We start from the raw sequence: 21,693 nt of genomic DNA, 5'->3' as shown, positions 1-21,693 counted from the left end.
ATTTGATAACCAAACTGACACTAACTGGGTTCAAACTGTGTTGGCTGCAACACCTGTAGTATTCCAACTGTGTACAAACATTTGCCGCGAAAATGTTTGTTCTACGTAGTTTTCCCAAATTAGGTGCTTTGCAATTCACACTTCGACTTGCCAAATAGAGGTAATAACTGTACTAACAAAGTGGTACTACTAGTTTTAAAAACAAAGTGGGACTGTGAAAATACTTTTAGAATAAAATTATATACAAGGCTGGTTATTTTTGTCAAAGAGTAAGTCTGGCAATTCAGAGAGGCAATGTTGCTAGCTTGATTGGCACCTTGCTTCGATATGACGCATTAGAGGAGGTGTTTTATTTATAAGTTACAAGCGACCCACCCCGGCTTCGCTCGGGTGCAATGCTAAAAAATGAAATTATTTACGACATCACTTTAAAAACCTCAAAAATAACAGTATTTCTCCACTATTTAATGGATGTTATTATAGATATAAATAAACCTTCCTCTTGAATTACTCTATTTAAAAAAAAACCGCATCAAAATCCGTTGCGTAGTTTTAAAGATTTAAGTGTACATAGGAATATAGACACAGAAAAAGCGACTTTGTTTTACACTATGTATACGTAGTGATGTGTTCGTTCTGTTTTTAATCAGTTGCATTATTACTATTTGTACTTTATATATTTAGAACATTTTATAATGGAAAACGGACACTGTCAGCGAGGTTGACGATTTTCCTCATTCAGTGCTTATCGCTAGGGTCGATTAATTCTTTCAAATATTATCGTCTTAGACGACGCCCTGGGCCGAGGTTCGCGCCCATCTGGGTATCCTAACGCGGGTGAGAGTCAGGTACAAAATAAATTACTTGATAATAGATAATCCGTATCGAAGGAGAGGCCAAGTAGTTCATTAACTACATATGCGACAAATACACAAAAAATATATGAACGGTTTATTCAACTTTCACCTATCGTGTGGGCTGTGAGGTGGATGACCAACCTCCAGCAACCCTCAGGGTTATTATTGAGCTGCCAAAGGCCCTGACATGTGTTATACAACGACTGCGTACTTACATCAGTAAGAAATAACCGGGACCAACGCCTTCCAAAGCACACATCGTCTTACTTTCTGACAATCGGGTGATCAGACTGGAATGTTCTAACCAAAATAGGGATCACAAAGTGATTTTTGCGCTTTTTCTCTACCGGTATTCGAACCCGAGACCTGTATGGTGAGCCCAACGCTCTACCACTGGACTACCGAGGCCGTTAAAGAAAGATCGGTGAAGTGTGGGTAATTAAGTACAATAACGTCAAAACTCGCTCGACGTAAAGGGAAAATAAGGCCACTCGCCGTAAAGAGAGTCGCCGTAGCGCGGGTCGCCGTTCGGAAAGTCGCTGTCAACGCTACAATTCACCAAAGCAGTTGCTATTGCTGGATTCAAACCCGTAGACCTGTAGATCGTGAACCCAACACTCAACCACTAGACCACGGTCGTTAGAAGTAACAAAGTGTAAAGAGCAATTAATATGATGAATCGCTGCTGTTAAAATAACTAGAAGCGAATCTCTGTTCTAACTTTCGAGCGAGCTAAGGGAAGAATCATTGCTTTCATATCATTTGTTTTGCAGTCGCCTCTTTGCGTTGCAGCTAAATTGAAATTTCAGAGTTCAGTAGTTTCTACAACAAGGCAGATATTAATTCAGGTCTAGGTTTTCGCGTTAAGTTAGCTTCACGTTGGAGCCGGAAAGTTTCTTCAGTCATAAGCTCACGAATATATCCCTATGGGGTACTAAGGTACATCCATCGCAAATTGAACTAAGTACCCACACTTCACCGAGCTTTTTGTTAGACCAACGTGTTAGGTTGTGAGCGGTATCGCCGTCTATAATGGTCGAGCCAACTGTGTTAGTGAAAACTGCACTTCTTCAAAAATTAAATGTACTTAATATAGGCCATTTGACAACTTAGTCAAATGAGATGTGATTTTCTTCAACAAAATCTCGATTTCTTTACATTAATTTTAATCCGGGTAAAAATTTAGACCACAAAATTTTAGAACAAAAATTTTTTACTGTAATTGGAACTAGCTTGTTTATTTCCGGGTTTTGTTCACAAAATTACATCCTTATGTGGTTTAGAAAAAAGCTTACGTGCTTTTCACTATGAGACGTCGATATGTGAAAGTTGTTATTCCTTTAAAACTGTCATAAAATCAACCTATAAGTATCCTGTTACTGAAATAGCTATAAAACGGACTATCAACGAAAACTCTGTTATACGCCAGAATATCTATTTGATTGCTGTGTTTAACGACAGATGGCGCTACATTGGATTATTACCTATTACCGCCGGAAGCGAGCGTAGTCAGGGAAATGGGGCCCTTTTAGTTTTTACCTTTACTCATTCAAAATTTCTATAAAGCAAAGGTCTTAATGTTGCTCAGCCACTTTTGTTAGTTTTTATTAGTACGTCTTTTACATATTTATTGCCATAATTTGTAAACAGAACGGTTTTGTTTCAAGTTATCTCTCAAGAATGATTAACAACAATAATTATGACCAGGTGCCATAGTTAAGCAAAAGATTACGAATAACGACAGTGTAATCGAATAAAATAAATAGAATTGACATGTCACTTTATATCAATTCATCACATCACTAATTTAAGGGTGGTATTAATAAACTAATCTCAGCTGATACTGCCCTCCAGACCATGCTCAAGTCCCTGTTTTTATATAAGAACACTACTTACTTACTTACTTTGACATGATCTTGAGGGCAGTCTCGAAGCTGAGATTAGTTTATTAATACCACCCTAAGAGCCACGCTCTTGTCGGTATAGCATTTTCCATGCTACTTTTTGGGGAAAAATAGGGTAGTATATATCAATCCAATACACTTTATTCGTCTTTACTGTTGTTTTTGTAAGCGTTTGTTTGTTTTTTAATTTTTCATTATATCCTTAATCTAAATACATGGTTTGAATGATGCCGTTAAACCACAAAGGTTTGTCTCGGCACCCATTCGTCGCATTAAAACAGACAAAATATTAATAATAATAATATAAAAATCTGTCTTTATTTAGTAATCAGAATTTCTTAATTTATCTTGAACCTAGTACGCGACCCGATTATATGATTATAATTAGGTAGGGGTTCAATATTTACTACCTAGGGTCCTTTGACCACCTAGCTTCATCTCTGGCCACCCCACTGTGAAATCATTGGAGTGAGATTAAAACGACTTTTGTGGTTTCAACTCTATTAATGACTACATTGTACGTATAATTTTAAAGGCAAATGGTGATAGGATGGTCTATTTTCGGTTATAGATGAAAGTACCTAATTAGATTTAAGCTAATAACCCTGTTGGCAAAATTAATAGTAAGTAACTACTATGTAGTGATTACGGTATTAAGCTGGTTAGTGTTTGTTACCATGATAATAATATTTCAATCTGTGAAAGCGTTCAGTGGCTTTTAGATAAGAATTCAGAGTACACTTCTATCGAGTGACAATCTCGTATGCGCCATTTTGAAAAATCATATTTCGATTTAGTTTTCTTTGAAAAAATGTTTCCCTCATTCAGCGCTTATCGCTATCGACACCCTAGGGTCGATTAATTCTTTCAAATATTCTTCCTCTCAGACGACGCCCTGAGCCGTGGTTCGCGCCCAACTGGGCACCCTCATGCCTGTTGTCTTAAATTTTGTACCGGGTGAGACCCCTCAGCGCTCCCCATTTGTCACGCCAAGTAGTTAATGGCATCTGCGGCATATATATGACAAAAAATAATAATTATAAAAACCTCGACTTTTCTCAATTTATTTACATCCGGGTAAAAATTGAGACCACAAAATTTGACCTGGATAGAAACTAGCTCATATATCACCACAAAATTTGTGATCTAAATTTGTACCCGGATTGAAATAAATTGAGAGAAAACAAGCTTTTATTTAAAAAAATAACATCGAAATTTGTATTTTCAAAATTGCGCTTACTTGGTTTACACTACAAAGCAACAATATGTAACTGTAAGCTTCCCAAATAAAAATAAAGAAATAAGTAAACTGTTAATTTTACAACAGGAATTTAAGTAGATGTTTTAGATGATCATGGTATAAGAAAAATATATAATTTATAAGGTGTTTCGGGTAAATAGAGCCAGTTAGACTAGCCTTCACATAATTATGTGATGTTCATTATATTTTTTCGTTCCTTTCTTGCGACGCCGTGCGTTCTATTAACAAAATAAGGATGAGAAAAATCAAATCCTGACCACGAACGTCTGGCTTAACTTGGTAAGTGGTAGGAGACGGGCCCGCGACTCGGTCCCGCCCGCGCCCGCGCCGCCTCGCCCACTGCGGTAACTTAACATCTTTCCTCACATTCTCCGGCTAATACTATCTTTGTCTTACACGCTAAGCACCTTAAAGTTGAATTGCACTCTCGAGTTAAGAGGTACTCTGGGTGGAGGACACGGCGGCGGGCGATCGAGCGCTCGCGAGTGTCGCATGGCCGTCGGTTCAATGTTGTCACTGCGCATATCGGTATTAGATCTGTGTGCGGCGCGCGCGGCGCTTCCGATCGCATGGCGGAGGCGCCCGCGCGCCGCAGCCCTCGTATTGTGTCATCCAGGTGTCGATCACGGTGTTTAGATCATATACTGACTGCGCCCTTTCTTTCTGTTTTTGTTGACATCGTCTAACCCAATAGGACGAGAAGAATCAACTACTTATAACCAATATATGGCTGTCATTGGTAAGTGTGATTAAAAGACCAACCTAAATTAACACTTAATAAAATTTCTAACGTTCCGTTCTTGTCTTACTTTCTTTCTGTTGTATTTCCGAGTTTTACTTCTTCATTTTTTTTGTCTCTGGTTGAGTTCTCTTCTACTCTATGTTAATTTTGAAAATTGCATAGCATTGTGGAATATGCGGCAGTTTTGAGATTTCCTCTGTTATGTATGGGACTGTTTAGTGTTTTCTGGATATTTTGATGGTTGGCTGTCTCCGGCCCGCTGTAGCTAGTGGTAGACCCTGGTCCGTGCCATGCAACCTTATATCTATTGTCATAAGTTAGTTGTGTAGATATACAATCCTTTTACTGATAAACTTTCGTATATAACCCTCGAGAGCTGAGCTAGACGATTTTACAAACTATTGCCTCGTTATAAACAAGTTAGCGTTCTACGAGGTATATTTGGTTACTATGAATAAACTCAGCAGTTTTGTAATAAGTGAGCGATGCACCTTAAAAGCTTTTGTACTTGGTAAGTACGTGCTCTTGATCGACAGGATTGTTAAGGGTAAGTAATATATGCATTTAACAAGAAATTGTCTTCGATTGTAACCAGGAGCTCTTCGTCAAACTGCCGCGTAAGCCGCAATGCATTTAACAATATGTACTTATGGTTGACAATAATCACATTAAAACTTTAAACAACACTAAACGCCAATATGGCTACACGGTAAAACATAAAAGAGGGATATTTTTAGGTAACAAAATGGCAATTGGATGTTACATATCGTTCCCTTATAAAATCATGTAAGCGCCTTTATCAAAAATCACATTCTGATGTCAATGACTTCAATGAAACCTCGACTTCATTGAATTATTTTCATTCCGGGCAAAACTCGAGAAACTTTCCAGACTACGTTCTTCAAAATCAAAATAGATGGCGCTGTACAATTTGTTCTTCATTTAACTTTCTAATTTCATGGATAACAGACATATCTTTCATCTTTGTTTTTGTCTTTGTTTTTCACCCATTATTATTCTGATCAAAATACAAAGAAGCAATAAAGGTAGCAACATAATTCTATACCTACATACTTATGTGATCCAAATTTCAATCAACAATTATTTTTATACTGGGTGTTAGTGAAAAAAAATCATGAATTTTGCGACGGAAATTTCTACTTGATATCAACTCAGAATCATGGCCTGAACCACCCCTCAAAGTTTTCGTTACGATGTCACTAACACCCTGTATATGCGTCTGCCATTACATTGTATTTTAGAATAATTATGTAAACCCGAGGTATGAGAAAATAGGTAATTATTACGTTTAAACCGAACAACGCCATCTATATTATTTTTGGTGAACGAAGCCTGGAAAGTACGTCATTGATACCAACTTGGATTGAAACTAGTGTGTCTGTCCTGGCCAAATCTTAGAATTGATCATTTCATGACGTGTTCGACCATTTCAAGCAATGGTCATATTTCATGTAATATCCAACTTAAATTGACCATTTCGTTGAAACGTCAATGTTTAATGATATTTCAATCAACGTTTGTGTTGTGTTGTAATAAAAATGCGAATAAACGATTAATTTCTTAGGTTCAAAATTATTTACCTAATCGATATGGAAAATCGTACAATTACATCGATTCATTGATTACAATATCAATCAAGTTTTAAATATAATCGACACCAGCGCCACTAACGGTGGAAAATTTTATTAATTTTACGATATGATTGCCAACGTTTGGCCATATCATGAAGTAATCATGTATTTAGTTGTTCATATCGTTAAACGTGTTGTGTTCATGAAATATGATCATTTCATGAAATGATCGAGCACATCATGAAATGATCGATTCTAAGATCTGGCCATGACATGTATATTGCGAGGTTTTGTTAACAAAAATCTCATTCGAATGTGGGTTTTCAAAAAGGTGCTTGCGTGGCGCAACTATAAGGCGCCGATATTGGTCGGTTAACGTTGTAAGTCGACTATATAAACGCACATATTGTTATTTGGACATGTGATTCACTGTACATTGGTTATGCACCACCCCGGGATCCGCTGTTTTTTTGTTTAGCTACAAATGAATAGTTTTTCATACTCTGCATGGCCATGGAATGATCGATGAAGCCGAGAATGTAACCATGGTATGCTAGTTAGATGCCTGACGGAAATTTCCTTAAGACGAAATTAACGATTCTTTTTAAAAACTTCTCCTAAACTCAACTTTCTAAAACTTCTGTAGTTTTTAGACGATTTTTATCGACGATTTACTTAATAGGCAATTGTTTTAATGATTTAAACATGTGCGAAAGAAGGTATGTTGAAACGAATTTAAAATTTACATAACCCTTTTATGTTGTATTTTGTTTCACTGCAGGACGCGATTTTAAATTAAGAATTTTTTCAGACCATATTTTTAAGTTTTGAACTTATTTTTAATCCTTATTAAAAAAAAAGATAAAATAAACGGGCTTAATGCACATACTTTTGATGTTGGCTGTAAATATGGCGTAATGTGTGATGTGATGGTCTCTTTTTAACGTGTCGTTTTTTTTGTACATTTTTACCTTTCCAGCACTAAAGGTATGTTTATTAAGCAATAAAAAAATAAAGTTTATTTTAGCATTTACCAATATGGCAGCTTAGATGTCCCCAAAATTTGTAGACCCCGAAATTCCCTGGTCTTGTTCGAAATCCAGAATTTACCAAAATTATACTTTGGACCTCTGCAACGAGTCTGGTATTAAGCTTTTTTTAATGACCTATTATTTTCTGATCAGTATACTACTCTATGTCAGTGGTGCTCAAATAGTACTAAGTGTACCCCTAGGGGGTACGTGAGGTTACTTGAAAGGGTAAGCGGCAGTCGCTCTGATGTTTTTACTCTTCCATTTCCTTAGACTTTTATCCTGTCTATAAAGGATACGGAAGTGTGAATCGATTTCTAAAGGGGTGCGCGGAAAAGCTGCTTGAGAACCACTGTTACCTATATGTGCATGTATCTACTACTCATCTTTGCACGTGTATGTTAGCTGCTTTTGTCTCTAGAACGTCTATTTGTATTTATTCCTTTATTTTTTACTGTATCTGTTACTCTGTATCTATCTCTGTATTTTCCGTAAATTGTGGTGTATAGTTTATTTTTAAGTTTTATTGCAGATTACACAACTTTAAGATAGTATAAAATGTACAATGATGTATTTTTATCACAACTCAATTTCTCGATACACTCTCACTTCACTATCACAATATTTTTTATTTGATTACTTCATTGTGCATTCACAAGTGCCATAGAATATCAACACAAAAACACATTTCAATAACATATTTAAAATTAATTCAAAATGTCGTGACTCTCTCATGAAAATTCAATAGTGACTCTTAAGTCATTGTTTGATAGAATAACATTGCAACTCGAAAAGCTTTTAACTCCGTATCTATGAAACAATAGAATTACTGAGAACCTTTCATAATATCCCAGTAAACTGGTTAAGTTTCAAAGCCTCATTAATATGGTTTCATGAGAGGACATGACGCGTGGGAGGGAGAGAGGGCTATATCATTTGATTGTCTTCTCTCTCTCTCGCAAACAAAAGCTACCACACTGGCTATCAAGTTGCGACGACAGCTCATATACATGGACCCTACAGTTTCATATTATCCAACGTATAATAGAGCTGAGAGAACCGTTTACGGTAACTAATTAGATCTTTATAGTGAGCCTAGTCAGTGAGTTGATTCGGTTATCGTGTTACGTATGAGTTTAGAATCTTTGTTACAATAAACGAAATTGCATAGCAAAAGAACAGTATGTAATTATTTATGAACATCACTTATTTTATAAAAAAAAATTCTTCGTGTTGATAAGGAATACTAAAATAATTCTTTGCAATCAGACCTTTTAAAATCTAAACCCAATTGTTTAACTATTGTGTCAAGAAATTAGGTAAAATAAACAAGGGGGTTAAAAAGGCCACATTGAAGCATCTAAAATGCAATATTGCTATTTGACATTTGTTCACATTACGTACTTAGTTTTATATGCGCAAATGTCAAATTGCAATATTGCCTTTTAGATGAATTTCTTTGATGTGGCCTTTTTAGACCCCCAAGTCTCAACAGTTCAACGTCATAAACGAACTAATGAGGTAAAAATAGACTCAGTAGAGACAGAACAAATGACTACTGAAGCTAGAGGATTTTTACCTAAAGAAATATTGTATCTAGTCACGCGTATGATATCAACTCACTACTTAGCCTCACAGATCTCAACTCTAACGTATAAATACATACTAGCAGATATTGCTACCAAGTTGTAGAGTAACTTTTGTAATATTAGTGGAAGGGTCCTAAGTTGTAGAGCTGTGTGTGGGCTTTGTTTCCCCTATCTAAATAGACTCGCTATCGTAGGCTAAAAGCATATTCTATATTGACAGTTTGGTAGTACCAACCTGATTAGATGAGAAACAATTTTGAACCTTACTCACGAAATGTATTGTGCAAATGGGTAAAATATTGCATCTCTTTATGGTCGATATCCACAGAGTAACTCAGGATAAGATAGATGACATCGACGAAATGATTTATGTTTGTGTGTTGGGAGTAAATAGAACAGTATTTTTTCTTCATAATATTTATCTGAGGACAAAGCAGGAGGTATGGTTTAATACTTAAATTGGTAAATATTTGAAGTCACGTGGATATTTGTATAAATTCAAATACTAATGTCATTTATTTGAGGCGTGGTATCCCAGTCGGTAGAACGCTTATCTCTCACTTTGAGGTCGCGGGTTCGAATCCAGCACAGGCCTAAACCAAAGATTGTCGAATTTGTTTTCGAATTCATGTTTGGATCATAAATGATTATCACGTGCTCAGCGGTGAAGGAATACATCGCGAGGAAACCCACATTCCCGAAAAATGCATTTTCGGAGGTATGTGACCTAAGCTGTATGGGTCTGGTTTTTCCTTCGCGGGTTGGAAGGTCAGACAGGCAGGCGCTTCTGTAAAGCGGCTGCAAAAATATATTTTTCAAGTATTTATAATGTTTTATTTTAAATTACATAATCTAATGAAAATTCGAGAAAAAGGGGTCATGCTCAGTTACAAAAATAAATTGTATAAAACAGATTAGAAATCTTGTTTCATGAAATGACGACTTTGAATAAAACAATGTGGTATTGTGACAAAGGAAATAAGGGCTCGAATTGGCCCAAATTGACTGAAATTGTCCCAATTTTCGCTCCCATTGCAAGCACAGTGCCTGAGCCAAAAGGTCGATGTTTCGGTTTTAATTAATTCTCATAAAATTAATTTTGGGCTTGTCTAAGCTAACTTTTGATGGACTTTTGAAAATATTTCAATTGGAAGGATTTGGGTTGAAACAAATTTTTAACTTTTGTTATTTGAAGTAAGTATTAAGTGTTTATCGTAGTAAGCCTAAGCCGGATTTGAATCCGTGACACTACTATGTACGTTATAGAAATGCTCAGCACAAAGTAAATGTCGACTTGTTGTATATTTTGTCAACATTTTGTCAAGTTTCAATATTGTTTCTCTGAGCCTCGTTTTGATAGCTTATAAAACCACAAGTATATTTTTACAAGCCCATATTCTCTTACAAGCGCACACAACTTTCGTACTTGCGTATTTGAGGGTAGGGCCGTTTTTTCTTCGGTTCAAAGTCACTGTTTCATCCCCCATAGCTGTCATTTCGTGGGCCATAATTTTGGCAGAATTAAAGATTTATCTGCCATTACCACTTATGTCTACTATAAATTCATGGCGAAATCTCTACTTTGTCTTTGGATGACTTTGGTAGAGAACGTAGAGGATATTTTTGATGTTTTCGGAGATTTTCTTAAAAAGTATTTGACTTTTAACAGAAGTAGCCAAATTTCCAAGTTACGATCTAAAAGTTTGCAAAAAAGGTCGTTAGAAATAAAATGTCGTTTTCATATGGGACAATTTCCAGAAGTAAGTAAATGCATTGTCATTTATATAATTTATAAAACAAATGTGACGATTACGTTTTATTACGGATTCTCAAATAAATAAAACATTAAGCCGTCCTACTATATACCATCGGAAACAACCTCTTTATTACTATCACAAAATAATGACAAATGAAACTGTTCTACCCTCATTTACTGTCACTCACAAACACCGCTATTAAAAATAAACAAACACTGTTACTGTCCCTTTCCCTCTACTAACACTTTCTTTATGTGTGACAGGAATGGAATGACTACAATCTGAGGTGGAATGACAGCGAGTACGGAGGTGTTAAGGACCTCCGCATCACGCCAAACAAGTTATGGAAACCTGATGTGCTCATGTATAATAGGTGAGAAATAGTCCAAGGAGGAAATGGGGGTAAACTGAAACTTGGGGTAAACGGAGAATTATTAGGGCAAATTGGGGTAAGACGGCTAACTTTTTGCGTTACATTGCAATCTGCGTAAGTTGATTTTTATGGCTTTATAATTGCGAGTTTTTGTGTAATAATGGGATTGAAGCGTAAGTCTAATGGATTGAATACTTTCGCGTATTTCCATTGCGTAATTGTTTGCTGATAATATGGGTAATGGGCACTTAAAAGGCTATTTATTACTTATCACATGCGATTCGATGCGACGCGACGCGATATATCGCTAGAGTAAGAATAAGTGTACTTAAGTGTATACTTGGTAAGGCATGGATGGTATATGTTTAAGTTGTTCAAAAAAGATTCTCTCTCACATTTTTATAGGTTCCAGAACACCTAAAAATAATACCTAATTATTAGGATTCTGTATGAATACACCCTCAGTTTCAAAGACCCTTTTTGTGGTGACAACGTTGCAGCAAATTAGTTCAGGTTTGTTGCGTTTTATTTTGCCCGAAAAAGCAATGAATCATTGAATATGTTACGCGAAGTTATTTGGCCGTAAAAGTTCCGATTGTTCGGGTTTTTCCACAAAAGATCGTTGGCACATAAAGGGAATAATTCCAACGGAAAAATATCCATAATTTTGATATATTGTAGAGAGCCGTCATAGAGGTAGCATTTTTGTTCTTGAACGTACAATGGGTTATTGTGAAACAGGTGAAGTACGATTTAATATATAAATTATGAAATTGTTTTTGTTTAGCCGTGGTAGCCCAGTTGGTAGAACGCTTGCCTCTCACTTTGAGGTTGCAGGTCCGAATCCAGCACAGGCGTCAACCAATGATAGCCGAACTTAATTTCGAATTCATGTTTGGATCATAAATTATTATCACATGCTCAGCGGTGAAGGAAAACATCGTGAGAAAACCCACATTCCCTAGCAATGCATTTTCGGGGGTACGTGATCTAATCTGTAATGGGTTGGTCTTCCCTTTGCGGGTTGGAAGGTTAGACAGGCAGTCGCTTCTGTAAAAGACCGGACCTATCAAATTTTCAGGTTAGGTGAGCGGACTCTGTGAGAAACGGAATAATGCTAGGGGGATGTTTTTTTATTCTTTGTTATGCGTAATTCCTAATCTATATCAGAGTCTGGACACTCCGTACAAAAATCTCGTTCTTTCTATATGCCTAACGTGTAAGTGCTAGCGAGACAGACAGTTCGCGCGTTCACTAACTCCTTCAGCTAACGGCTATTTAGACTAAAAGGCTTATTACACCTACCTGTCCGACAGGCTAGATGCGTCAAGGTCACGGTGGTTACCATGGTTACTCACCACCAACGTTTCCCGATATCGTGTAGTCTAATAGCAAATCGGCGGGTCGTAACCATAGTAATCACCGGTGACTTAAAGTAGTAAGCCCTTAAAGTAAGACCCAGCGGGGGGTGAGGTAAATCTAACTCGGCACCGATACGAATTGGTGCTGGGCGGAGATCGTCCGTTCTATACTGACTGTATGTCTATGATGGTATGTTTTTGTTTCTATCCAGTGCGATTTCCATCCACTCCTTTTAAAAACCATCTAAGTCATATAATCATAAACATCATCATCGTACTACCCTTATCCCACTCTAAGTGGGGTCACAACATATTTTCCTTCCATTCATTCATTTACTCATATAATCATAAACATACCGTGTATAATCGTAGATGCTGGACGGCGCTCGATACGAATTTATCGTTCTGTACGCGCTAAAATGGAAAGTTATTGTTTCATACGTAGTAGGTATAACTTATTCTTTATTGTATAGTTTCTACTGAAAATATCTTTGGGAGACAAACATTTTGTACAGAATGACTGATAGTGCGACAATTTTAGCTACAAAACGGTTTCAATTCAACAAATCACTAACTATTTGTCAGTCGAATTTATCGAGTGGATGAAATGGATAACGTTGCCTGTACTACTTTAGACAATTTAGATAATTCGAGAGATATTGTCGATTCATTCAACCGATTTATGTTTAGCGAAACCAAAACGGCTGATTTGGATGAAAAGCTGAGCTTATTCGTTAGTGGTTTTGGGACTATGACGACGTAATATTTAAAAACGTAATGTTTTTTTAATTAGAAGGATAGGCGTACTTAGTTGTAGAACACCTCCGTCACTGCTGTATAGTCATGAGTCACTTTACACTATACCATGTATCCACTTTAGAACCCATAGTCATAAAAGTTAATATGACATGGTACTACAGTGTATACATATTAATGTTTGTGACTGTACAAATCTCATTTTTACCGCTTTCCTTACTCCTTAGCGGCATACGAGCATTTAAAACTAAAGTTAGACCCAGAGGGGGTGCGGTCGGTGCCCTATAAGAAGTAGTGCGGGGCGGAGAATGACCGTTCTGTACGTATCATTATTCTTTGTTCTACGCTAGTGGGTAATTTGTTGAATTTGTAAAACGTATTTTTGGGGCTATTTGGTTTTTCAGTCTCTCTCTAAATCAAGCGCTTAGAGGTTATAGAAATGTTATTAATATTCCTGAATCCAATGCCTGTATATAATTTAGCGAACTTTAATAAAGGGATGTGATTGAAATGATCGGATCAGGGCTGGCTATGATTCAAAATGGCCGTGTCTCAAAGGTAGAGCCCACAGATGCATTCCAATCTCAAAGGGTCAAAGCAGATCAGACAGGATCAAGGGATATACTCCAATTGGATGATGTGCCCACACTCGACGGAATTGGGTCGTTGAGTGTGGATATAGGGTGTCAATCTGAAGGAAAAGGGATGTATTTTGCGCAAGGAAATTGCGCAAAATGCGTCCCTACGAATTGGTGCGGGGTGCAGATCGTCCGTTCTTTACGTAGTATTATTCTTTGTTTTAACTCTATACCTATGATGTTATGTTTTTGGTCCTATCCAGGGATCCCGATTCTTTATGATTTATCGCACCTACCCACTAGGGTCGATTAATTTTTCCAAATATTTTTCTTCTCAGACGACGCCCTGAGCCGAAGTTCGCGCCCAACTGGGCACCCTCAGTCTTAAACGTTTTACCGGGTGAGAGTCTTCAGCGCTCCCCATTTGTCCGGCCAAGTAGTTAATGCCATCTGCGGCAAATCTATAACAAGTCACGTCAAAAAAAAAGCCGATGGAACCGGTTATGGTGCAAAAGACGGAAATCAGAATCATTTATTCAACGTTATTATTATGGATAAACTAGTCGAAGGTCAATTTAACATTTTCGCCACGCCATTACGCAAGGTGTTATGGCTGAGAAGAAATGACAATAAACTGCAACAGCAACACATCTTTTAAATCAATGTTGGTATATGTTACAAGTTATTTAATAACTAGAGGAACACATTTGTAGCAGTAGTTTTGTGTATCATTAATTTTATAATAACCTTTTTTACATAAAGTAAGCTTCACTACGATTCTGATACGCCATTTTCTTTTCACCTATCACGTTGGTCTAACAGAGAGCTTAGCGAGGTGTGGGTAATAAGTTCAGCGGCGTAGCGTGGGTGTCGGCCGCAGAGAAGTATAATCGACGGCCTTGTTGCTAAATAGCAATTTCTTCTAGGCAACCTTAGGGTGTGTATAATAAAGGATATTATATGAAGTAGAGCCGACGGGAGATGACGGGATTTTCTAAAACGCAAGGCGTTTAGCAGATGTAGCGTTGTCAAACAAATTTTCGTTGAAAATTCAAGGTAAAGAGGTTGGTTGGCTGTTTGCCTGATACTTTATTCAATGCAGCCAAGCAAACCTAATGTGTGAGTTCAGGGACCTTTTATGAGAGTAAATTAGACCTTAATAGCAATGTTTGCTAAGTATTTTGTGGTTTGATTCGCGATTTTACGAGTAGCTCACAATCAAAATAGTTTATTTGATTTAAATAGTACATCAAAGATATTATGACCGTTATTCGGACTTCCTAGTAAGCCTCATATTAAGACCTGTGTCGGGTGAGCTGAGCTGACGAACTCAATTCCTTAAAAGTCCATTTATTGAGGACGATACATGACTGTTACGACCAATATATTGTATTTTATTATTATTTTTCTGTTCATTTTACGTTTCTGTTAATAATTGTGATTTTGTGTAAGTTTTTTTTCTTACTGTGTTTGTATTGTTACTGTGACGTCCTCTAATAATAAATACTTTCTTTCTTTCTTTCTTGCTTTCTTTAAAAGCACATATCTCCGCAAATACCTGACATCAAGAGTGGCAATCAAACAAATTGTCAAGCTTTCCACGTAGGTCCATGATGTAACAACTACCTATGTTTATCGTCTGGCTACCTGCCAAGGAAGAGTGCTCGATAAATATTATATACTGTAGTTCACAAGATATCGCGCGTAATAAACTTATAAGGTGGGACAGTGAAGCGGAAAATGAGATTAGAAGAGCGCAATGGTATTGCTTTCTGGTGGGGTTTCATGTGATTCTATTTTGTACAAACTTCCTTATAGTTATGTGTTATTCCGTGTATTGGTTTTTTAACTGTTACTGTGGTGTCCCTTTATAATAAACGTGTCTTTCTTTCTTTCTTTCCGTATATGAATTAATGTTGGAGAATTCATAAAACGTTTAGCGAAGGAACAGGTTTATAATCTCACATGAGTTTGAGTTTAATATTTTTGTCCTTGCTATAGTTTCGTGGTTGGCCACAACCTCATCTGGTAAACTAACCTATTCTTTCTAGCCTTGAATAGTATATACACTCCACCAGCCAGTTATGTTTAAGTCCCACGTAACAGGGGGCGAGCCTATTGCCATTAACCGGGCACAAATGAAACCACGTGCATATAGTCGTATTCAGTGGTTTATAGTCGATGTAAGTCGCGTCCTTCGAATAGGGCTAACACTTGTACTGTATGTACTTTTTAACCCCCGACGCAAAAACGACGGGGTGTTACAAGTTTGACGTGTCTGTGTGTGTGTAAATGTGTATGTGTCTGTCCATGGCATCGTAGCTCCCAAACGAATGTTCCGATTTTAATGCGGTTTTTCTGCTATGTTTGGTGGAAACCGATTCAGGTCTTCAAGATCATCAGGTCGTTTGTTAAGTGTAATAGGAATGTTACACGCTTAGTTTGATATTTTTTGCTTTTTAAGGGTTTAGCATTTTTAAAAATTGTTATAATAATTGAGTACTTTTTTGGTCGGGGGTATTTTAAATTTTAAATTTATTTTTTTCCTAACTCGTGTGCAGCGCCGCCGTAAGGCTGCATTGGCAGGGTCGCCATGCACTGTGGGACGCAGGAGTTGTGGAGTTAAATAAAAGACGTGTCACTTCGACGATCGTTTATTGTCTGTCTATCGATATGGTATATAACATGGATATGTATATTATATTATGTAATATAAGTGTGGAGGTTCAGGTTAAAGAAATCTTTATTCTCAAAAGAAATTTACATTTCACTTCATGAGAACTTATTAACTAACTTAATGTAAACAAAATATAAACGGTGAGCGTGCATGAGTTGTAATAGGCTACTTGACACTCAGTGAAACGATAACAACACCTTGAGTAATTTAAACAAACTTATTTCGTAAATAACGCAAAAGAAAAATGGTATTTTTGGCCACTTTGATACGAAGTAAGAAAACAAAAAGAAGAGGGCATTCACAAAAAACACAACAGTTCGCACGTAATATGGAGGTGCTTAGCAGTACGAATAGTGCGTAGCGTAGTAATTACCTACATATTTGCTATTTGTGTGAGGTTACTACAACGGATTCAGGCCTTTAAAACTCAAAGATTATTTTTTTCCACTTGTTCACTGATCGCATTAAAAAGAACTTGGCAGGTGGAACAAGATGATGTGATATATTGACTATTGCATAAAGAACCTTAAAGTGGTGGGAATAAGTGACAAAAGATACGATAGTCTCTATCTGTCTATCACTTCAGAATTATGTATTGCAAATAACATTTCTTTCACAAGTACTTCCATAGTCCCTTCAAAGACTGAGACTTGTAATGATTACAATATAGATTCTGAGTCCAATACAATAGGGTCCATTGTCTGGGAAGAAAAGATTTACGTCTTGGTATAGAGTAACTTGGTAATATGAAATGAAATGGGCTTGAATGGTATTGAATCTATATTGAATAGACTCATCATTTTATTTTAGCCTTTCAAATAATACAGGGTGTTAGTGACGTCGTAACGAAAACTTTGAGAGATGATTCAGGCCATGATTCTGTATTGATATCAAGTGGAATTTTCCGTCGCAAAAGTACGGAAAATTATTTAAAAATCACTAAAACTTTCATGACTTCCATTTGATATCGACTCAGAATCATGTTGAATCATCCCCGTTAGTGTTTATTACGGTGTCACTAACACCCATACGCACTTGTTTGACTACCTGTACGTACTGGTACGGGGTGTAAGTGACATCGTAACGAATACTGAGGCAGGTGATTCAACTCATTATTCTGAGTTAATATCAAGTGGTATTTTCGTTCGCAAAAGTATAGAATTGAAAATTAATTTAAAAAACACAAAAATACATGAATTTTGCTACGGCAAATTCCACTTGACATTAACTCAGAATCATGGCTTGAATTATCCCCCTCAGTATTCGTTACGATGTCACTAGTACCCTGTATATACCGACTGGTAAATTATTATGTGTGTCCATTTCAATTTTAACGTCTACAGACACTTACTGCAGTATATCAGACAAATTGCGTTTTTAATTTTTACTTAGCTGTGTAGGGTGGCCATAAAGAAGATTTAAGCATGAAGTTAATGCACACTTAGCTCTGGATCACAGCCAGAATGAAAGTTATCTTTGAGATATTTCACATTGTACGTAGTTTGTTCTCGTGACGCTATAAGAAAAGTTTCCATACTTTTCTTTACATAACATAAGCTTGCATAATTGGGGTATTCAGAGGTACATCCATCACAACTTTTTTGAACTAAGTATCCACTCCTCACCGAGCTTTCTGTTAGACCAACGTGATAGGTGATCCCGTATCGCCGTTTATAATGGTCGAGCCAAGTGTGTTAAACACTGCACTTATGATGAATTAATAACTCATTGGTGCAAGTCCAGTACCGGGCTGTTCAAATTTTTATTTATACATAGTAATTCCAGTTAAAAGTAAATTAGGCACTCATTAGTCAAAAATCTATAGAGTGTAATTTTAAATAAAGTATACTATACAATGAGCTATACATGGTGTTAGTGACACCTTAACGAAAAATTTAAAGATGATACAGACCGTGATTCTGAGTTGATATCATGTGGATTTTTTTATACAATTTTCATGAATTCCTCATAAAACTGCTCTTACTCTTAAGTTATTATTAAAATATATTTCTTTATATTTAAGTTGAAAAGGGAAACCTGCGGAAGGACGTAATATACAATCCCGACGACCCGATTATTCTAGCCATAGAGGCAGTCAATCAGCTCGCGACACCAAACACTTCAGGACTCCGATACCGACCCTGCCGGCGTGGTCGACGATTTCCCTCATTCAGCGCTTATCGCTATCGACCCACTAGGGTCAATTAATTCTTTCAAATATTTTTCCTCTCAGACGACACCCTGAGCCGAGGTTCGCGCCCAACTGGACACCCTCAGGTCTGTTGTCTTAAACGTTGTACCGGGTGAGAGCCTTCAGCGCTCCCCATTTGTCCGGCCAAGTAGTTAATGCCATCCGCGGCAAATCTACAATAAGTAAAAAAAAAACTTGCCTCCACCAATTAACTGAGCCTGAACATATACGCATATAGGCTGATTATGTGATGTAACCTTCAAGTTAAACGAGTTAAACTCAACAACGTCATCGTATGATTGAATCAATTTCTCCTTTTGATTGAATCGGTTTCTCCTCCTGACTGAATCACTCCTTATGAAGTTCAATCGCTGATTCCTTATGAAACTCAATATTACCTCATCAAATAGAACCGACTGATGCTAAATTCGAAACTATATCAACTAATGGCGGAAAATGAAAAACAAATATGAGTTTCTTTCGTGAAGTATCAGATTTATTTAGGAAGGTGTTAGGAGGAAAGGAGGTACTAAGAGGAAGAGGGTCTTTGTTGATTGATGACGTTAATTGAGTTCATATTGACAGTGTGGTGTGTATGTGATAGGTATACCTATACTTTGGGTTATTTTTAATAATTGTTAAATTGATTCAACAATTTTGCACCTATCTTCTTCATACAGGGTGTTAGGGACATTGTAACGACAACTTTGAGGGATGATTCAGTTGATATTAAGTGGAATTTTTCGACGCAAAAGTATGGAACTGCATTTAATAATAAAAAAAAACACAAAAAATCATAAATTTTCCGACAGGAAATTCCACTTGATATCCACTCAGAATCATGGTCTGAATCATCCCCCAAAGTGTTCGTTTATCAATAACACCCATATATACCCATATGGCTACATGTAAGTACTTACTTATACTATTTAAGTTTTATGTTAGATACGCAGTTATGTATAAGTGTCTTTGCACTAAGTATAGGTAGTTGATTTGTTTTAGAAGATCTTCTTTTCTTGTATAGATTGTGAAGTCAATGATCGATCTCATGAACCCATACCCGCTGATATGGCGCATGTAGCTACATACTTATTAAATTATTCGGTAGATGCGATATGATATACTCTTTTTCAATGTGAATGTGAATTTTAGGTATTCTATAACCTACAGGCGACAAATGACCGATGCTTCTGTGTAAGTGACGGTGTGTGTGTGTGTTTGGGGTTGTTAATTGAATTTACATTCGCAATGGATCGGCAGATAGGATTGCTGTAGTTCCGGCCGCTGGAATTGGGATGAACCGAGCATTTCCATTGGAATCCAATGGAATCCATTTAATTAGAAACCCCGGTATCTTATATCGTATTCGAGGAAATTAGGTTTTCAGAAATCGCTATTGATTTTTATATAGGAATTACGTATCTCACTACAACGGCCTCTGTGGTCCAGTGGTTGAGCGTTGGACTCACGATCCGGAGGCTCCGGGTTCGAACCCCGGTGGGGACATACCACAAAAATCACTTTGTGATCCCTAGTTTCGTAAGGACAGGATAAAGTCATTGAGAGTTACAGACATCGCATGATGAACTGAGTACCCACGTTTCACCGAGCTTTGTTAGACCGGCGGGAGGTGGTGAACCGTATCGCCGTCTGCAACGGTCGATGGCTAAGAAAAGGACTTAAGACCTTATTCCCCAACAAACGGATACACGTGTCGAGAATTCGGCGGGATGAATTACTTGGAATCGTGGCTTCGTACCCACACAGTCGTTGTCTTAAATATTAAATCATCTCGCTAAGTAAATAGGCCTTTTTTGACGTGAATTACTGTAGATTTGCCGCAACTTGCATTCACTACTTAACCGGGCAGAGAAAGGTGAGCCGGTAAGCGATCAGCCTCAACTTTATAATGGGTTTAAAAAGAATATTGTTTTGATGAAGTTATTGTCGCTAGGCTTAAGTGGAAATGGACAGGACACTTGGTAAGACGGGAAGACAACAGATGGACTAAGACTGTTACTGAAAGGTGGCAAAGGGATGGCATGCGATATCGAGGCAGACCACCAGCCCGGTGGTCGGATGACATTGTGAGGTACGCCGGAAGGCAATGGATGAGACTTGCACAGGGCCGGCAAGGATGGCGTGAAAGAGAGGAGGCCTATACCCGGCAGTGGGTGGACACAGGCTGAGTAGATAGAGATAGTAGATTGTCGACTAAGAGCCATATGGCAATAGGTCACCACGGTGGTGGTAACACGGTTTCGTCATCATAAAATAAAATATAAAGGGTACGGGTAGGGTTTTATAAGGGAAAAAGTAAGATGATTCCGAACTTCGGAAGCCACGCTAAGCCGTTGGTCCCGGGCTACTAGCCCAAACACCTCCACCAACCCGCAGTGGAGAGCGCGGTGGAGTATGCTCCATACCTCCTCCGGTTGATTGAGGGGAGGCCTGTGCCCAGCAGTGAGACGTATATAGGCTGTTTATGTTATGTAAAGGGTACCTCATCTGATTTCGCGACCAATTTGTTGCTGGCAACTCTGAATATGCTATACTACGCTGGTGGTGCAGTCATGGTGTTTTAGTGATACAGAGCCCTTTAGACCAACTTACATAACTCTGCCCCAACACCGCCCTAAACTACTGCTCTATTAAAATGACTGCTGGCGTTCAACCGACCAGACTGATGGTGGGAAGCTTGCCACCGAGCTGTCTGCTAATTTATGTGCTAATTCCTGCAGACGCCATCTAATTTTATTTTAAGTTATACCTGTCATTTTCTTATCCGCTAAAAAGAAAGGGACAAAATTTATGGAACACACGTCAATTTTAAGCAGAAATCCAAAACAACCGTCTAAAAATTTGACATCGGCCAGTTTTACGGATTGCATACCAGAGAGATGCCTATTTTATTTACTCGGGTTATTCATTCGTTTTGAAATTAACTTGTTGACAATCATCCGTCCCTTTCCTTTTCGGCGGATAAGAAAATGACGGGTTTAACTTAAAATAAAATTAGGAGAT

At 37.5% G+C, this 21,693-nt stretch overlaps 1 protein-coding gene across 1 annotated transcript in view; it reads left to right on the top strand.

Moving 5' to 3' along the window:
- LOC126375726 (neuronal acetylcholine receptor subunit alpha-7) overlaps positions 1-21,693 on the top strand; it is a 62,117-nt gene that overhangs the window by 15,820 nt on the left and 24,604 nt on the right. The window contains exons 3-4 of the mRNA XM_050022827.1: positions 4,717-4,761; positions 10,997-11,106. Of these exons, the coding sequence (XP_049878784.1) occupies positions 4,717-4,761; positions 10,997-11,106 (155 nt within the window). The remainder of the gene's footprint in view (positions 1-4,716; positions 4,762-10,996; positions 11,107-21,693) is intronic.

Source organism: Pectinophora gossypiella, chromosome 2 (genome assembly GCF_024362695.1).
Source record: "Pectinophora gossypiella chromosome 2, ilPecGoss1.1, whole genome shotgun sequence".
Taxonomy (NCBI): domain Eukaryota; kingdom Metazoa; phylum Arthropoda; class Insecta; order Lepidoptera; family Gelechiidae; genus Pectinophora; species Pectinophora gossypiella.
This window is presented reverse-complemented; position numbering and strand designations above follow the sequence as displayed.